At 39.0% G+C, this 16,859-nt stretch overlaps 1 protein-coding gene across 1 annotated transcript; it reads right to left on the reverse strand.

The window, feature by feature from the left end:
• Window positions 1-1,047: 1,047 nt before the first annotated feature.
• Window positions 1,048-11,957, reverse strand: OSTC (oligosaccharyltransferase complex non-catalytic subunit). The gene is made up of 4 exons (XM_079775475.1): window positions 11,757-11,957; window positions 7,698-7,791; window positions 6,053-6,250; window positions 1,048-1,638 (listed from the first exon to the last, which is right to left on the reverse strand). The coding sequence occupies exons 1-4, from the start codon at window positions 11,893-11,895 to the stop codon at window positions 1,620-1,622; spliced, it is 450 nt and encodes a 149-aa protein (XP_079631601.1). The 5' UTR covers window positions 11,896-11,957; the 3' UTR covers window positions 1,048-1,619.
• Between the last annotated feature and the right edge of the window lie 4,902 nt (window positions 11,958-16,859).

Raw genomic sequence — 16,859 nt, forward strand, 5'->3', positions numbered from 1 at the left:
TATGCCCTGGTTGGTGTGGGTCAGTTGATTGGAGTGTTGTTCTGTACACTGAAAGTTGTGGGTTTGGTTCCCTACATAGATTGCAGATTCAATACCTGGTCAGGGCACGTATTGGAGGCAAATGATTGATGTTTCTCTCTCACATCAATGTTTCTCTCTCTCACATTCACACAAAAACACACTTCCCTTCTCTCTAAAATCAATAAAGAAGTCCTTGGGTGAGAATTACAAAAATAATAAAAATTAAAAGTATTTTGAAATTGGTCAAAAAGTGTAATTAAAGTTAAATCAAGTCTTTAAAGTTGGTGAGTACATACAGGTCTTGTTTTCCATTTCAGAGCTTTGGAGCATAGCAACCTCTTCCCACATCTCTCATCACTACAGTACAAACTATTAACTTACCTTGCTTGATTTTTGTAGCATTTATCAGTATCTGACATTTTATAAACATTTTTATCTTTTGATTATCTGGCTTCCCTATAAGACTTTATCTTCTCTTCCCTCTATCAGGAGAGAGCCTTTATCTTATTGAGTCCAATAATCCTCAGTGTTGGCTGGCATATAATAGATATTCAAAACATTTTTTGAATAAATGAATCCTTCTTAATTTAATTAACAGCTACTTTTTAGATCACTCTTGGAATTAGAAAAAAAAAAATTTACCTGGAAGAAAACTTTCCTGTAATCTTAAAGATTTTAGGATAAGAACTGAGCCACTAGAGAAGTTCATGGCCAGTCGGGGAGAACTAAGGCCTGGCTAGCAGAAAAACCACATTGGTATAGAGATGATTTTCAGATGTGCTCAAATGTGTGTTAGTAAAAATGAAAGGCTGAAGGGAATGTTCATCTAACGCATCACATTTCCAACAATTCTGATACAGACATGCAGTCCCAGCTTGAATATGTATAGGAAATGTGAAGCTGCTATCTCATAGGGCATCCTGCCAACTATATGTTGAGACTTTAAACCACCATCAGTAGCTAAAATCACACAATGGGACTGAATAATTATAGTCCAAAAGGTTAATATCATCAATTAAAAAACAAATATAAAAGGTGTTAATTAGAAAAATTCTTTATTTTTGCTCCTTTCATACACCTTATTGTTCAGGAAACAGTCTTACATACACATCTGAAATAATGTGCTGCTATCACACACTCTGTTTAAAGGCAAAGCACCACAGGTAAAACTGGTCAGCTGTCCACAGTTCCCAGCTTATGGGATCTCGCTTCCTGAATATACATTCATTTCTGAAAGTCAGAAATGTCATCTCCAAAATAATGTTAAGATGGTTGTAAAAAATAATTACTCTATTCAATATTATAGGTGTAGAAATGAAGTATATTTTCTTTAAATTAAAAACTGAGAAGAAAATGCCACTTAACCTTGGTATGTCAGTGTAGGTCAGCAGGAAAAAACACTGTATAAGCTTGTCTCTTTGATACCAAGAAGATATTCTAGTCCGAGCTTTAATATGTTTCCATGTTTCCTACTAGATGCTTCTTTTCTGCTGCTTTTTATTCTTTTCCGTATTTCATAGCAGAGTTTTGGTACCACCTTTAAAACTTCATTATCAGGAACAAATCCAGTATCCACAGATTTCTTCTCAAAAGGCACGCTAACCCATCAGATAGCCCCTACAGAAACAAAATTTATAAACACAAAAAGTGAAAAGGGAGCAACATTTCAAAATGCCCCAACAATTTTTATGATGAATCAAATGAATAATCTGAAAATACTAGAGGTCTGGTGCATGAAATTTGTGCACGGGTAGGGTCCCTAGGCCTGGCCAGCGATCAGGGCCGATCAGAGCCTTCTGGCTGTCAGCCAGGGCCTCCCTTTGTTCTGCGTCGCCCCCTGGTGGTCAGCACACGTCATAGCGAGTGATTGAACTCCCGAGGGAACAATTTGAATTTTAGGCTTTTATATATATAATCGTGATTCCTTTTTATGGTTTTTAGTTCATTATCTGCCCCCCGCCCCCCTGCCGCCAATATTTTACTGGGCCTCAGTTCCATTACTCTTCCTCCTCAAAGGATAAAGTTACAAACCAATACGCTAAACAACACAAAATGGGGGGGGGGAAGAGTAAATAAAAGAAAATGTTATGTAAAAATTATGTAAAAATTAAAGAATCAGGATCAATTTTCTTTGGACTTTCTCAAGTGTAACAAAAATCATAAACCTTTTAATGGAAAGAAGCTGGTTTTGATTTTCTAAAAACCCTAATATTACCAAAGGAGAAGGCAGGAGGATCAGGAGCTACTCACACCTGGGAAGTGAGCCCTAAACCATCGAGAAACAGTGCGGAAGTGTGGGCCTGCACCTCTGCTCATCGGGAAATGTCTGGACAGCAGGGAAGGGTTTAAGCTGCAGCTGTTGAGCAGACTGAACTTCATGCGGATCAAACAGAAGATCCTTTTACTAAATGTACAACTTAGGCCTGGAATCCCTTTTAAATTTAAGCATTAAGTTTGGTTTTCTAAAGTTCCGAACTTTTCCCTTTGCAATTAATCTTTGCAACCTATTAGTAAGGACCTGCAAGACTGAGGAGGGGGGAGGGGGAGAGACTAGATAAAGCTAGCCACATTAGGAAAGGATTAATAGACCCTGTCTTCACGGATGCCTTCAGAAATTCTCTCCTTTGGACCCTATAACACTCCTATGGTAAATACTACTCATGTAATTAAGTTCTTGATGATGTTAGCTATTATTAGTTCTGAATTAAGTCTCTTTATCTATAAGGTAAGGAATCAAAACCCTTCATAGGATTGAGATCCACTACAATGCCTGGCACATAGCAGATACTCAGACTGTGATTTTCCTCTATTCCAGCTTCTGGACTCTCTTGAGCCTAGATCTACGTGCAGCCAATGCGATCTCCCTAGAGCTCATTTTCCCTTCCTTTCCTGCTGTATCAGCCTGGCCAATCCAAACTCAGAGTACAGAGAGAACTTATATCTCACACATACAACCACCTTTGCAATAACTCCAATACAACCCAATACTACTCACCCACATCCCCCACCAAGAAAAAAAACTAAAATAAAAAATAAAAAGACTTTTAGGATATACGTATATTAACATTGAGGACTCAATACTGCTACTATAATGCCTGATACTTCACAATAAGTGTACTTTAAGGACCTAAACTTCACAAGAAAGAAGTGTTCAAGATTGTAAGGAAGTATGCACTAATATCTGCACCAGCAGAGGTTACTCAACAGGTAGCCTACACTTGGCAGTCCTGACATACTGAGGACTCTTTAGGGACAGCTGCCTGTCATCTGCACATACTGACAGGTAAGCACACACTTTTGGACATCGATTTCTTGATACAGTTATATGTTGTGGCATTCTTCCTTGTAACTAGTGTGTGACCTATGCTTATGCATTATAAATCCATGGATTATTTTCAATCCAAATTCAGATGGAAAAGAGTACTTAGCCCAACCGGCATGGCTCAGTGGTTGAGCATCGACCTATGAACCAGGAGGTCAGGGTTCAATTCCCGGTCAGGGCACATGCCCAGGTTGCGGGCTTGATCCCCAGTGTGGAGCGTGCAGAAGGCAGCCGATCAATGATTCTCTCTCATCATTGATGTTTCTATCTCTCTCTCCCTCTCCCTTCCTCTCTGAAATAAAAATATATATTTTTTAAAAAGAGTACTTAAATGGACAAATCCTTGTTCAAGCTGCCAAAAATACATAGTCCAACCCAAAGATATGTTTGTATGTTTTGTTTTGTTTTTTTTACTGATTTTATAGATGGAGGGAGGGCAGGGAGGGGAGAGAGAGAATATAGGATTAAATTTCACTAATATGGAAGAATCATATATATGCATCATCCTAGTCCCTAAATGATGTTAAGTAAAATATTATTACACTAGAGGCCCAGTGCATGAAATTCATGCACAGGGGGGGAGGTGGTCCCTCAGCCCGACCTGCACCCTCTCGCAATCCAGGACCCCTCAAGGGATGTCCGACTGCCGGACATCATTCCTCTGGCAATTCGGGACTGCTGGCTCCTAACCACTCGCCTGCCTGCCTGCCTGATCGCCCCTAACCACTCGCCTGCCTGTCTGATCGCCCCTAACCACTTTGCCTGCCTGCCTGATCACCCATAATGACTCGTCTGCCTGCCTGATCACTCCTAACTGCTTGCCTGCCTGCCTGCCTGATCACCCCTAACTGCCTCTGCCGCAGCTTCATCCAGAAGGACATCCGGAAGGCCGTTCGACTGTCCAGTCTAATTAGCATATTACACTTTTATTATTATAGATTGTTATTTTTCAAGCCTCCCCCTCCCCCATTTTCTACCTTTAGAAAAATTTATTTTCTGAACTGATCCCATGATCTTAATATTTACTCAGGGGCCCCCTAGCTTTTCTCATCAGGCTTAATAAACACTAGTTCAAATTTCTAAAATGGCAATTTTTACTAGTCTGAGCAAAGCAGGCCTTTTGTCTTCAATCATAAAATAGTATCTATTTAGTCTATTTTATACAGCTTTACAATACTTATAAAAGTATTTTAGTAAGCAGTCAATAGCTCTATTATTCTGAAAGTCAAATGCCTGAGCTAAAAGAAAAACACACTCATCCTAAGGAGAGGACCTGAAACCATAGGAAGAATGGGAAGCACAGGTAGGATGAGAACAAGTCTGGTTCTGTGGGCAGCAGCCCACTTTTGTTCTGCTGTGTCTCCAAAGGTTCCTTCTGTTTTGGTTGTTAATTTTTAATAGTCTCCTTATCCTCTCGGGAGCCTCCTTTTTTCTTGTTTTGCTATGGAAAACTCTAGCCTCTTCCATATACTCTTCCAGTACACCTTTTCCAACAGGGACATAAAAAAGAGGAGCAAAAAGAAGAGGCTTAAGCACCTACTAGTAAGTCTTCATACAATTTAGCCAATGGCCAAAATTGTTTCCCTTGGATAGAAACAGGAGCCACTGGCAGAGGAGTCTGAGGGAGTTATATGGCCACACCGATATTCAGCTGTCAAAGAACACTGCTCTCTTTTCCCGTCCTAAAAGGCTAAGATGGGAACACCAGTGCAGGATAAGTACTTCTAACTTTCTCAGGGAAAGTCTGTCCATTCTCCCCCAGATGTGCTACAGTTAATGCACAGGTTAAGCCAGAGAATAAGTAAACTTGTGAAATTCAAACACATTCCTATCCCTTTATTCTCTCTTATAATAAGCCCTGGCCGGGTGGCTAAGTTTGTTGGAACATCATCCCACACACCAAAAGGTTGCAAGTTCAATTCCGAGTCAGGGCATATACCGAGGTTGCGGGTTGGGGTGTATATGGGAGGCAACTGACCGAAGTTTCTTTCACATCGATGTGTCTCTCCCTCTCCCTTCCTCTCTCTCTAAAAAAAATCAATAAACTATTCTTTAGGAAAAATAAATAAATAAGGGGATATCAGTTCTAAGAAATCAGTATAGTTGAAACTTGAAAAGTTCCATAGGTGAAATCAAATATAGGAAAATATGATTATACTTGTCTACATCTCAAATTAGTGATCTCAAATGGAATTATCAAAGTTGCCATACAACAAATTTATCTTTATTCTAAATTTTCTGAATGAAAATGATATATACTAGTATATAAGTAAAATCCTTTTCCTATCTTTATAGAGAGGCAACTCCCCTTTCCCAGCTAAGGCTTATTGAGTTTTCCTCATACTAATACTAAAAAGCAGCAGCAATTAATGTCTTGAAAATATTCCCTACTATCACCATACTACTAAAATCCCATATGTTATAAACTAACCCAAAATCACTTTAGAGAAACAGTGGTCAGTGATGCTACAGCAAAATAACTAAATTTTCTCATGAACATGCATGAAGATAGCAATCAGGAAGACCTATTCGTCTCAATTTTGCTATTAACTATAGCTATAACCTTGAGAAAGTTACATTTTTTTTTTATTCTCAGAATTTTCATGTCAAAATGGGTTAAATTAAATCTGTAATTTTATGTGATCTAGGTAATTATTTTACCAATTTGCAACGTAAGTTGCTGATTACACAAAGTACTTAATAACTTACGGCAGTTTCATTCTCATGAATACTCTAGCCATGAAAAAACTCAATAGGACACAGACGAATCCAATGAATAGAAGAAGAAACCTATTGAGTTTTGGAATGTTGGGAGCATTGGATCGGTCTAGGATTATGAAACCTAAACCTCCCATTGTAAACAGGAAGCTGGATGCGAGTCCTTCCATAATATATTGTCCATTTACTCTGAAAAAGAAAGACCACAGCAAAATTTGAAAATTCCCCGAAAAACAAATTATTTTTTCCTTAAATTGAAATTCTCGTTTCTGCTAAAACATTTTTGTGCTAATTTTTTATTCTTACCCTTACAACTATTTTACTACATTTCTGGATATGCATTTCAACAAATACTTAATTGAGAGCCTATTATATATCAAGTACTATTTTAGATTCTTGGGCTATAACAATGAATAAAACAGACAAAATGCTGTCTTCATGGAACATATGTTCAAAGAGTTTTAGAACCTCAACTAACACTACTGTCTATGAAAATCAGTACTCACATTATAATTATTAGCTTAAAAAGCCAATTATATGTATATGAATCCTTTACCCAGAACTTTAGCTTTTAAAAGTTATGCTATTTAAATTTCTATTGATTTCAAATTAATTTTGAACTGGTTAGAAATGTGTCTTAAAAGGTTTTATAATAATTAATATACCTTTAGTTTCAAAGGGAAAAATTTAAAAGCAGGTGTTCTTAACTAAGACTCCATGAACCCCACATGTATTCCCAGTGATCTATAAATCCCTATAATTATATGCAAATTTTTGTATATTATCTGTATCTGCTTTTTTTGGGTTCATGGACCCCCAAAAGCAAATTTCTCTGTTAAAGGGATGATTTCTACATGGAATATGCAAAGAAGGTACATATTTTTTGTTAACTAATTGCTTTAATTGAAAACGCAATACATGCACCAAGTTCAAAATTCAAATAGCACAAATGAAGACACTGTGAAACGTTTCCCTACCAAGATCGCCTGTCATCTGGATCCCCTCCCCAGAGAACCACAATCATCTTTCCAAGAATATCCTATGCAAAGGATACCATTTGTAAGGTATAAATACAAATATATAGCTATGTTTAAGTAGACAATTAACAAGTGGATTATAAAAAGCAATACAATAAGCATTGCTCAAGTGAACCAAACCACATTAGAACGGTGTTTCATTGCTGAAAAGGAACTCCCAGGTCTCAAAAATTGTGTTTCTTATTTAGAAATATATATTTAAGTGGCCAGATAGTACAGTACAGGCCATATGGTTTGTGCCACACTTACCACTGTAGTTTGAAAGGAGCCACAGATGGTATACAAACAAATGGGCACACCTAGTTCCAATAAAGCTTTACTTACATTACTTACAAACTGGTTTGCTGATTCCCAGAACAGTCTACAAATGTATTTTAAACTGATATCCTCCTTTAAATAAGTGATCATATCATTGTTATTTCCTAATAAATGAATAGGTAATATACTTCTCTTACTCCTGCTCACTTCCTGCCATTTCTAAATTTAGCATTTTAAAACAGCTAATGTCTAAATACAAATGGATTCCATAGGCTTCACTATTATTTTTAAATAAGCAGGCATGGCCCAGCAACCAAATCATTCAAAAAGGTATCTCTTACCTGTATGCCAAGAAAGCTACTGGTCTTTGATGCCCATGTTCATCAGTCATAGAGCCAACACTTGGAGGTTCAACAATAACATCATAAATTATTCCTATACGAAAGGCAATAGTATAGATTAGAGAATTACTCATTTTTAAAATAGGATTAGTTCTCGTCTGTCTCTAAAGGTTAATTTATATGTACATAGGACTGTCTTGATACATACTATTATAATCAAATGAGGCCCAGCTAATCTCCTAAACTTCAGATAAAACCATTCAGAAATTCAACTCAATACTTTAGAATGACTTGTAAAACAATATTATCTTTAAGAGTTATTTCATAAAAGAAATTCATTCAGTAACTGTTTCTAATACTCAAGTATGACTCCACAATAAAAGAGATTTAACATTAAAGATTATATTTTAGTTCAAGAAAATGTTCCACATAAACTTGTTTCTATAAATTGAGCTACTAGAGAAATATTCTTGCTTAAATATAAAACAAGGAAACATTTTTAATCACACCATTAGCATTAAAGACTCATGATCATTAATTTTAATATCTATCAACATTTTAAGTTTTCCGAATCTCCCATTGTCAACATCTGTTTTTCTCCATGATTCTCCAGCATCCTCACTCCCAGCTTTTCTTAAGCACAGATTGTCTCCCTCTCCACAAACAAAACAATCATAGTGGAATTCCCTAATTCCTCCTCCCCCAACTACAAACCGGTACCCTCATGTATCCTCACCTCTTTCCCTCTAGCTCAGATCAAGGAAGAATCCCTTCCCAATTAGAAGAAGTCCATCTCTCTTGCCTTCTCAGACTTGGTTCCTTTGGATATTTCTTCTCTCGCCTGTATTTTCAACCTGTCTTTCCCTACATCAACCTTCCCTTGACTCCAGACCATCCTAGCTAACATCCCATTTATGTATTTCCTTTTTCAAAGGGAGTCAGGCTTTCTTCTAAAAAAAAAAAGGGGGGGGGGCAATTTTGCTGTCTCCCCTTCCTCACTTACCCTTCATTTTTTAAAAAATATACTTTTATTGATTTCAGAGAGGAAGGGAGAGGGAGAGAGAGATAGAAACATCAGTGATGAGAGAGAACAATTGATCGGCTGCCTCCTGCACGCACCCACTGGGGATCGAACCCACAACCCAGTCATGTGCCCTTGACCGGAATCAAACCCAGGATCCTTCAGTCCGCAGGCCGACGCTCTATCCACAGAGCCAAATCAGCTAGGGCTACCCTTCATTCTTCAACTCACTCCAATCCGGCTTCTGTCACCACTGCTATCACTCTTGCTAAGGTTGCTATGACCTTCATGTTGCTTAATTCAACGGCCACTTTTCAGTTCTCATCTTAGGAGTTTTCCCAGCAGCACTCGATCCCGTTTTCTAACTCCATTTTCTTGGAAGGAAAAATGTTACAAAAGTTACTTTGTAACCCTCTTGTCCATGATTTCTTGCTACCTCTATCCAAGCCTCTTCTTCTATAAAACCAGTAAGTGTTGGAAGTTCCTTAGGGCTTGATCCACTGTCCTCTTTTTCTACGTTCTCTCCAGAATTGAACTCATCCCTTGCCAGGGCTTTCAATTCCACGTGCTAATGACTCTCAATGTGCCAACACATATCAAATAATGTTAGCACCGTTGGAATTAGATGTAAGTTCCCCAAGAACAGGGACTTGGGAGGAGTTCAGAAAACATTTCTTATTGCCCAACTTCAACACAGACCTCTTTTCTCAGTGCTGCTCATACCTGTAAATGCACACATCCCACTAATTATAGTTGGTGATGCCCAACTAGTATATATCCCAAAGTGAGCTCCGGTTCATCGTTCTCCACCAAAAAAGACTTCATTTGTTCGATCTCAAAAAATGATACTTTCATCTACTCAAGATACTCAAACCAGACACCAAAAAGATTCCTTCACACTTCATTCTCCCCCTACATCCAATTACTCCATCAAGACCTACTGAATCTACTTCCAAAATCTCTCTCATTATATTTTCCTCCATCTCCACTGCCCACCAACCTAGTCTGTTCTAAGTCAACGACAAGACCCACCTAATTGGTCTCTCGGCCCCATATCTGTCCATATTCTTCCCTCTGCTCAGCATACATACCCTTTCCTCCAATTCATCAAATTTTGGCTAACTTGCCATTTCCTCAGGAACCACACTCCAAAGTAAATATTCCCAACTCCCATTATTTTTCCATAACCTCTTGATCTTTTCCTTCAATGCACTTGTGACATTTTTGCAATGAAAAAAAATAATGTAAAAAAAAAAGTACGTGATATTTAACATATCTCAACCATGACATTATAAGCTTCAGGAGGGCAGGGTCCTTGTTTGTTTTACATTCACTGTTGTCCCCAGTTCCTGGTGCCTGGAATTTAACTGGGACTCGATACATTACTTGCTGAATATTTCTCTGCAATAAATGTTGTTTATTTATAAAGGTACACTCAGTTGTTTGAAGAGACTCCTGTCCAGTGGCAACACCGACTCCTTGTATGAGACACCTCCTGGCCGTTCCCCCAGGGGTGGGGGCAGAGAATCTCCCCATTATAACAATCAACATGGAAAAGGTAGCCAGAATGAAAACTGTGAGGAGTCAAGCACAGGTTCTGGCTCCAAGGGAGGTAGGGTTACAGGTAAAAGAGTAGCAAATAAAAGCCCAGGAAGACGCTATTACTTATTTAAAAAAAAAAAAAGCCACATGCATATTAAGTTTCATTTCAATACACAGTACCTATTAAAGTGCTGAGAAATGTTAATGCTAATACAAGGCTAGGATAAGTGAACTGCCAGTACTCTGGGGGGGAGGGGAGGTTGTAATTCAAAGATATATTCAGCTAAGCCCTCATAGTTGCAGATTCTTCCCTCTTCCGTACAACTATTCTTACATCTATGAAAATGAAGATGTCCCTGACCATTCACTTAAAAAGAGAATCACTTTTTTTCTAAAATATATTTTATTGATTTTTTACAGAGAAGAAGGAAGAGAGATAGTTAGAAACATCGATCAGAGAGAAACATCGATCAACTGCCTCCTGCACACCTCCTACTGGGGATGTGCCCACAACCAATGTACATGCCCTTGACCGGAATCGAACCTGGGACCCTTCAGTCCGCAGGCTGACGCTCTATCCACTGAGACAAACCGGTTTCGGCAAGAGAATCACTTTTATTGTCCCTAACCTGTAGGACTTGAATTTTATCATTTCCAAATTAAGTACCCCACTTCCCAAAATCTAGCAGCAGCACAGTCGAGTAATGACGGAATGGTGGCTTGAAAGGGTGGGTGGTGGCTCTGGACAGGCTGTAGCGGGACTGCCAGCTCACCACTGCACAGAGCCACGCCCCTTTTGCAACTTTCTGTATTTGAAAAGAACACGATATAGCAATTCACAAGTTTTTAATAGCAATACTATCTTCCTTATTCTTTACATTCTCAACTTCTGCTCTATTGAGTACACGTCTATCTCCAAACCCAAATATTTACAAACGCGTGGCTTTAGAAAATTGCATTCACATTCATTTTTGAACTGGACAAAAAAAGCAACACTGAACCCTTAGGTCTGAGCTAACAAACTTGAGAATTCTCAAGTCTCTTCCAAGGTTCCAGGGACCGAAGACAAAAAAAAAAAAAAAGAATAAAAGTCCCACTCTCTCTTGACCAACAATGGCAGTAAAATGGGCCAGATTAGACTTTCCTAGTCTAGACTTGGTCAAACCACCTAGGGCCATCAGTAAAAAAGCAACAACTTGGCCGTGACACATATATTCGATTTGGATGGATCCCTAGGCTAAGAGGCTGCAGAAAAGCAATGGGAGTGAGAACACCGGTGCGTCAAGATGAAGGACCGGGCCTGAGGGCACATAAACCTTTGGGCTGTTAATACCTGGGACCCCAGAACTTCCCTCCACCCTCCGAAAAGGTCCAGAGCGAAGCGCAGCCGGCCCCGAGCTGAGAGGCGGCGGGTGAGACGCCTCCGGGGCGGGGAGGTGCTCCACGCCTCGGCGCCTGCAGCCCCGGCGCCTGCAGCCCCGGCCAGCCCGAGTTACCTCCGGTGATGAGGAAGTAAGACACCACCACCAGAGCGTACACCGTCATGGCCGAGGGCATGTGCACCCAGGGCGGCTTCTTCAGCTTCAGGTTGGGGCATTCCAGCACTAGGAACGGGACCCGGTACAAACTCTCCATGTTGGTGGTGGCGAGAGCAGCGCTCCTCTCCAGCCCCCACACGCCACCCGGAAACGGACCCGTCCTCCCTTCCCCCGGCGCGTGCGCGGAGGAGGACACGGCAGGTCCGCAACACTCGCAGGCAGTTTACACAGTCACAGAAGAAAATAAGAAACTTCAAAAAGAACCAGAAATCAAGATATTAAACCTAAGTGTAATTGAATATTTTTAAACAAAAATGTGAGTCATAGTCTCAATCCATTGGAAATAATGAATGAACGGTAACTTATGTACCTTCAAGGACCTGCCCGGCTTCTGACGTGGCCCAGCCAGAGAAGCGGAGGAACCCCATCCCTCTGACCCGCCCACGCGCTGACGCTGAGGATTCGGGAGCTGATTGGACCAGGGCGTTCCAGGTTCCCAGAGCTGGAGGATGAATGGGAACGCTTGGAAAGCTCTGCCATTTTTATGAGCTTTTTTTTTTTCAAGAGCTTGAGAAAGCTCTAGGTGGCTGAGCTTTTACTTCCCAGTGTATTAGTGGTGATAGTGATAATAATTATTGTTATTAATAATTGCTAAAATAATATCGTTTCAAAAATTTTTAAGTATCCAATCCAAATCTATCACAAGTGTCAAGAGGACATCTCTACAGGGACGCCTAAGACTGATACCTTGACGCGACCAAAATACCATTTTAAGTTACCCGTGTCGTCCCCCTACTTTGCCATTCCTATCTCGTAAATGCTAAAATCTTGCAGACAGAAAATCTTGAAATCAGCCTAGTTGCTCTCCACACCCAAAATATCAGCGGGTATTTTTGTCTTTACTACCAAAATTATCTTTAATTCATCCACTTCTCCATTCCATTGCTACCACCGCTAGTGGCAGCTATTTCGCCTGGGCTACATTCGCAATCCAAGTGATGAAAATATATGATGAAGACTTAGTCTTTGAGGATGGACTAGATGGCCTAAAAAGTTTTTTGTTTTGTTTTCTTTTTCTTTTTTATAGACTCTCTTAAGATTCTACACATGTCAATTTTTTTTTAAGTAAGAGTTAAAAGTGACTGATTATATAAATCCAGAACAAGTTGATAATTTTATCGAGCCAATGTTTTCATGTTTTTTGTTTGTTGGTTTGTTACTGAGCCCCTGGTTTTTCACAGGATGACATGAATTGGGTCTGCATGTTTAATTAATGGCTCAATTATTGAGAAATTGTTTAAATACCATAATAACAAAAATATTTATAAAACTTTGCAATACAGCCTGGCTGACGTGGCTCTGTGGTTGAAGTCGACCTATGAACCAGGAGGTCAAGGTTTGATTCCAGGTCAGGGCACATCCCCAGTAGAGGGCATGCAGGAGGCAGCCCTATTGATGATTCTCTCTCATCATTGATGTTTCTATCTCTCTCTCCCTCTGTCTACCTCACTGAAATCAATTAAAAAAAATATTTTTAAAAGTCAGTGATCAACAAATGATGCTATTTCTCTTGGAACCAGGATTCACAAGTCCAGGAATCAAATGTAGAAAATGGGAATGGTGCTTCTCATTGTTACTTCTATTGATCTACTAGTGAAATTTTTTCCCTACAACTTTGGATTCTACTGGTGTAGAATCCTTAGCCTCAAGGGAGAACTATTTCAACTGAGGGGCACATCACTCATTCCATTAAACTGAGAGGTGAGACTGTCCCCTCGACACTTCACTGTTCTCATGCCAGTGAATCAAAAAGCAAGTAAGGGTTACCATATTGACTAGGGGGATTGATGCTAAGGATCAAGGGAAAATTAGATTGCCACTACAAAATGGCAGTAAAGAGGAGTACATCTACAATATAGAAGGATTCCTTGAGGTGTCTCTTAGTACTCCCACATTCTGTGATAAAGTCCATAGACAACTACAAAGGCCCAAAAGGGGCAGGATTGTAAATGGCTCAAACCTTTCAGGAATTCAGGCGTAGGTCACTCCAGCAGGGAAGGAACCACAACCAGCTGAGATTTTTGCTGAGGGCAAAGGGAATAGTGAATATGTAGTGGAAGAATGTAGTTACTGGTATAAATAACAACCATGATCATGTGAGCAAAGTTACTGGGTATCAAAGTTATCTAGAATAGGAATGATTATTAGCTAAAAGTGGATAATAGGACTTTGTTTTCTCTTTGGCGAGGGCATGTTACAGTTATATGAGGAATAGTTGCATTGTGTTAGTGGAAGCAAGCTGTTGCTATTGACCTTATTTTAAAATTATGTTAAATATGGTTAAAAAGTTATGTATGGATACCAAGTTGACAAGGGATAGATTGTGGTGGATTTGTATTTTTATTGTGTCAACTTAGCTAAACTAGAACTGTATTTCCCAAAGTCCCTTCATGTGTAGTTCTGAATTAGTGTGTGCCCCAAGAAACATTATTTTTAAGAGACTTTTTTTTAAACTAGTGAAACAAATTTCCACCTGATCACCAGTTATTTCTGAAATATTGAAAATAGGGGATTAATTAAATGAATTGAATCAATATAGTAAATACTATGCAACCATTAAAAATGATAGGGTCAACTTTTATTTTCTGGAAAGGACAAAGGTTCATAATAGGTTTAAAATGATAAAAATCAGTCAATAAAATTATATGTAGGGTATTGGTCCATTTGTTATTGTATGCATTTCCTAGGCATTGTGCACTGAAAAAGTCTAAAGGGACATCAAGGTGATTAATATCTATATGATGAGATAGCAAATTATTTTTCCCTTCTTTGAAACTGCATGTATCTCCTAATTTTTCTTTAATAAGCACATTACTTTTGTAATCAAAATAAAATTTAAAAACAGCACTTTTTTGAAACACAGCAGGTATCTTCTTTCTGGTATCACATCAGTATATTTGTCTCTCCGGGTATTGTTTGTTCACTGCTGAATTCTGTAAGGAATGAGTAATAATGCTTTCCAAATTTTTTTCCACCACTATGCACCACCAGACAGCCGACTATGGTATCAGAAACTCAGTGTATTGAAGATTTCTCATCACTGAATTCCCTGCACCTCTCATACTGCTGGCATATAGTCATATTCACTAAGTATTTGTTGAAAAAAAATCAATGAACAAACCCTTGAATCTTCCATCTCTTTGACCCTTCAATGTGTCATCTTAACAACTGCACTTCATTAGTGTCTCTTTAGTTTGTTCCCTCTGCTCCATCTCCAGCACCACCTACCTATTAGTCCAGACCCACAGCATCTCCTGACCCATGCTCTCCACATTGCAACTGGGGTGATAAAAAAAACTGAACAGATCTCATTCTGTCCATCAAGAACCCATCCCTACTACAAAGAAGTAAGTTGCTGGATAAGAAGTAAAATGTATTATTTTTTATTCATTACTATCTTCTTTCTTCTGCCTCACAGCTCCTTTCTATAGTTTAATACCTGTTTTGTGGAAATTGTGGTGTACTCGAAACTATAGAAAGCACCTGCCTAAACTCACACACTTCTCTCCGTTCCTCAGAAGAACTGGGGACCAGTGAGGGCAGGCAGTAGTGCTGGTGATGATAACGTTCACCATTCATTTCTCCCTTCGTTCACCAAGCATTTATGGAGGATGGAGCAGAGACAAGTTCTGTTCTAAGCGCTGGAGGATGTGGTATGGGAAGGGGGCAAGATAAATGGAGCCTGATTCCTGTTCTCAGAAACTATCATTCTAATCAGGGGAGAAAAACACACACACACACACACACACACACACACACACACACACACACTCAATGTCAGCTGTCTGGGAGGTTCATGCTTATTGGCGGTTTGGACCAATTGCCCTTAGAGTTCTGAGACAGGACTGATTCATTTTCACAGGCAAAAAAGGATGTCTTACAGAAGAACTCACCTTTGAGCTGAGCATTAAAGGAGGAGCTGGGTTCCTTAAGGGCTGTGGAAAGGTTTTACAGGCATGAGGACCAGCCTGAGCAAAGGCAGAGATGTGGGGAATTGCAAGGGAAGACAGTGGTTGTGTATGACAGGAAAGTAAAGAAAGAAAGGCTAGGGATAGGACTCAAAAAGAAGGATAGGGCATGATGGTGGAGGGTCTTTCAATGACATGATACAGTTGTATTTCATATAAATTGTTAGGTTTATAACATTGAAAGTTTTTTTTAATGGAAGTAACCAGTTATGAGTGCCTGCAGTACTGTGGGGATGTAATTCCTTTCTGTGGCCACAGTGGGGCAGGAGTTCTCTTTCATAGGAATCAGTCCTGTACAATTTTAACTTCGCCAAAATGTATTTTTGATACCTTGATATTTATAAACTATATTAGCAAGCATAATTTAAAAGAAGCTCGTCTCAATGCTGTGATGAAATAAGTGCAATGAAACATTACACAAATGGAAAAGCCTGCTTCTCCTTCAGCCTATCTCTAAAATGCGAATGATTTAATGAAAGAAAAATCTGTGAAAGCAACATTTTCAGATGAATAAAATATCAATGAATAAAATAGTTTATTTTACATCTAGATGCCTTACAAATTATATAGACTTATAAAAGCAGAAAGAAAGAAAGAAAGAAAGAAAGAAAGAAAGAAAGAAAGAATAAAAGGAAGGAAGGAAGGAAGGAAGGAAGGAAGGAAGGAAGGAAGGAAGGAAGGAAGGAAGGAAGGAAGGAAGGAAGAGAGAGAAAAGAAAAAGAAAGAAAGAAAGAAAGAAAGAAAGAAAGAAAGAAAGAAAGAAAGAAAGAAAGAGAAAGGAAGGAAGGAAGGAAGAGAGAGAGAGAGAAGAAAGAAAGAAAGAAAGAAAGAAAGAAAGAAAGAAAGAAAGAAAGAAAGAAAGAAAGAAAGAAAGAAAGAAAGGAAGGAAGATTTATTTGGCACGTTTTGGTTATTAAAACTTAAAAAAAAGGTGAGTGCGGGGGCAATGGTGGAATAAGGTGTTACACATATGTAATACCTTAATCAATAAAGAAAAAAAAAACTTTACAAAAGGAAAAATTTCTAGTGAAGC

Source organism: Cnephaeus nilssonii (genome assembly GCF_951640355.1).
Source record: "Cnephaeus nilssonii genome assembly, chromosome: 1".
NCBI lineage: Eukaryota > Metazoa > Chordata > Mammalia > Chiroptera > Vespertilionidae > Cnephaeus > Cnephaeus nilssonii.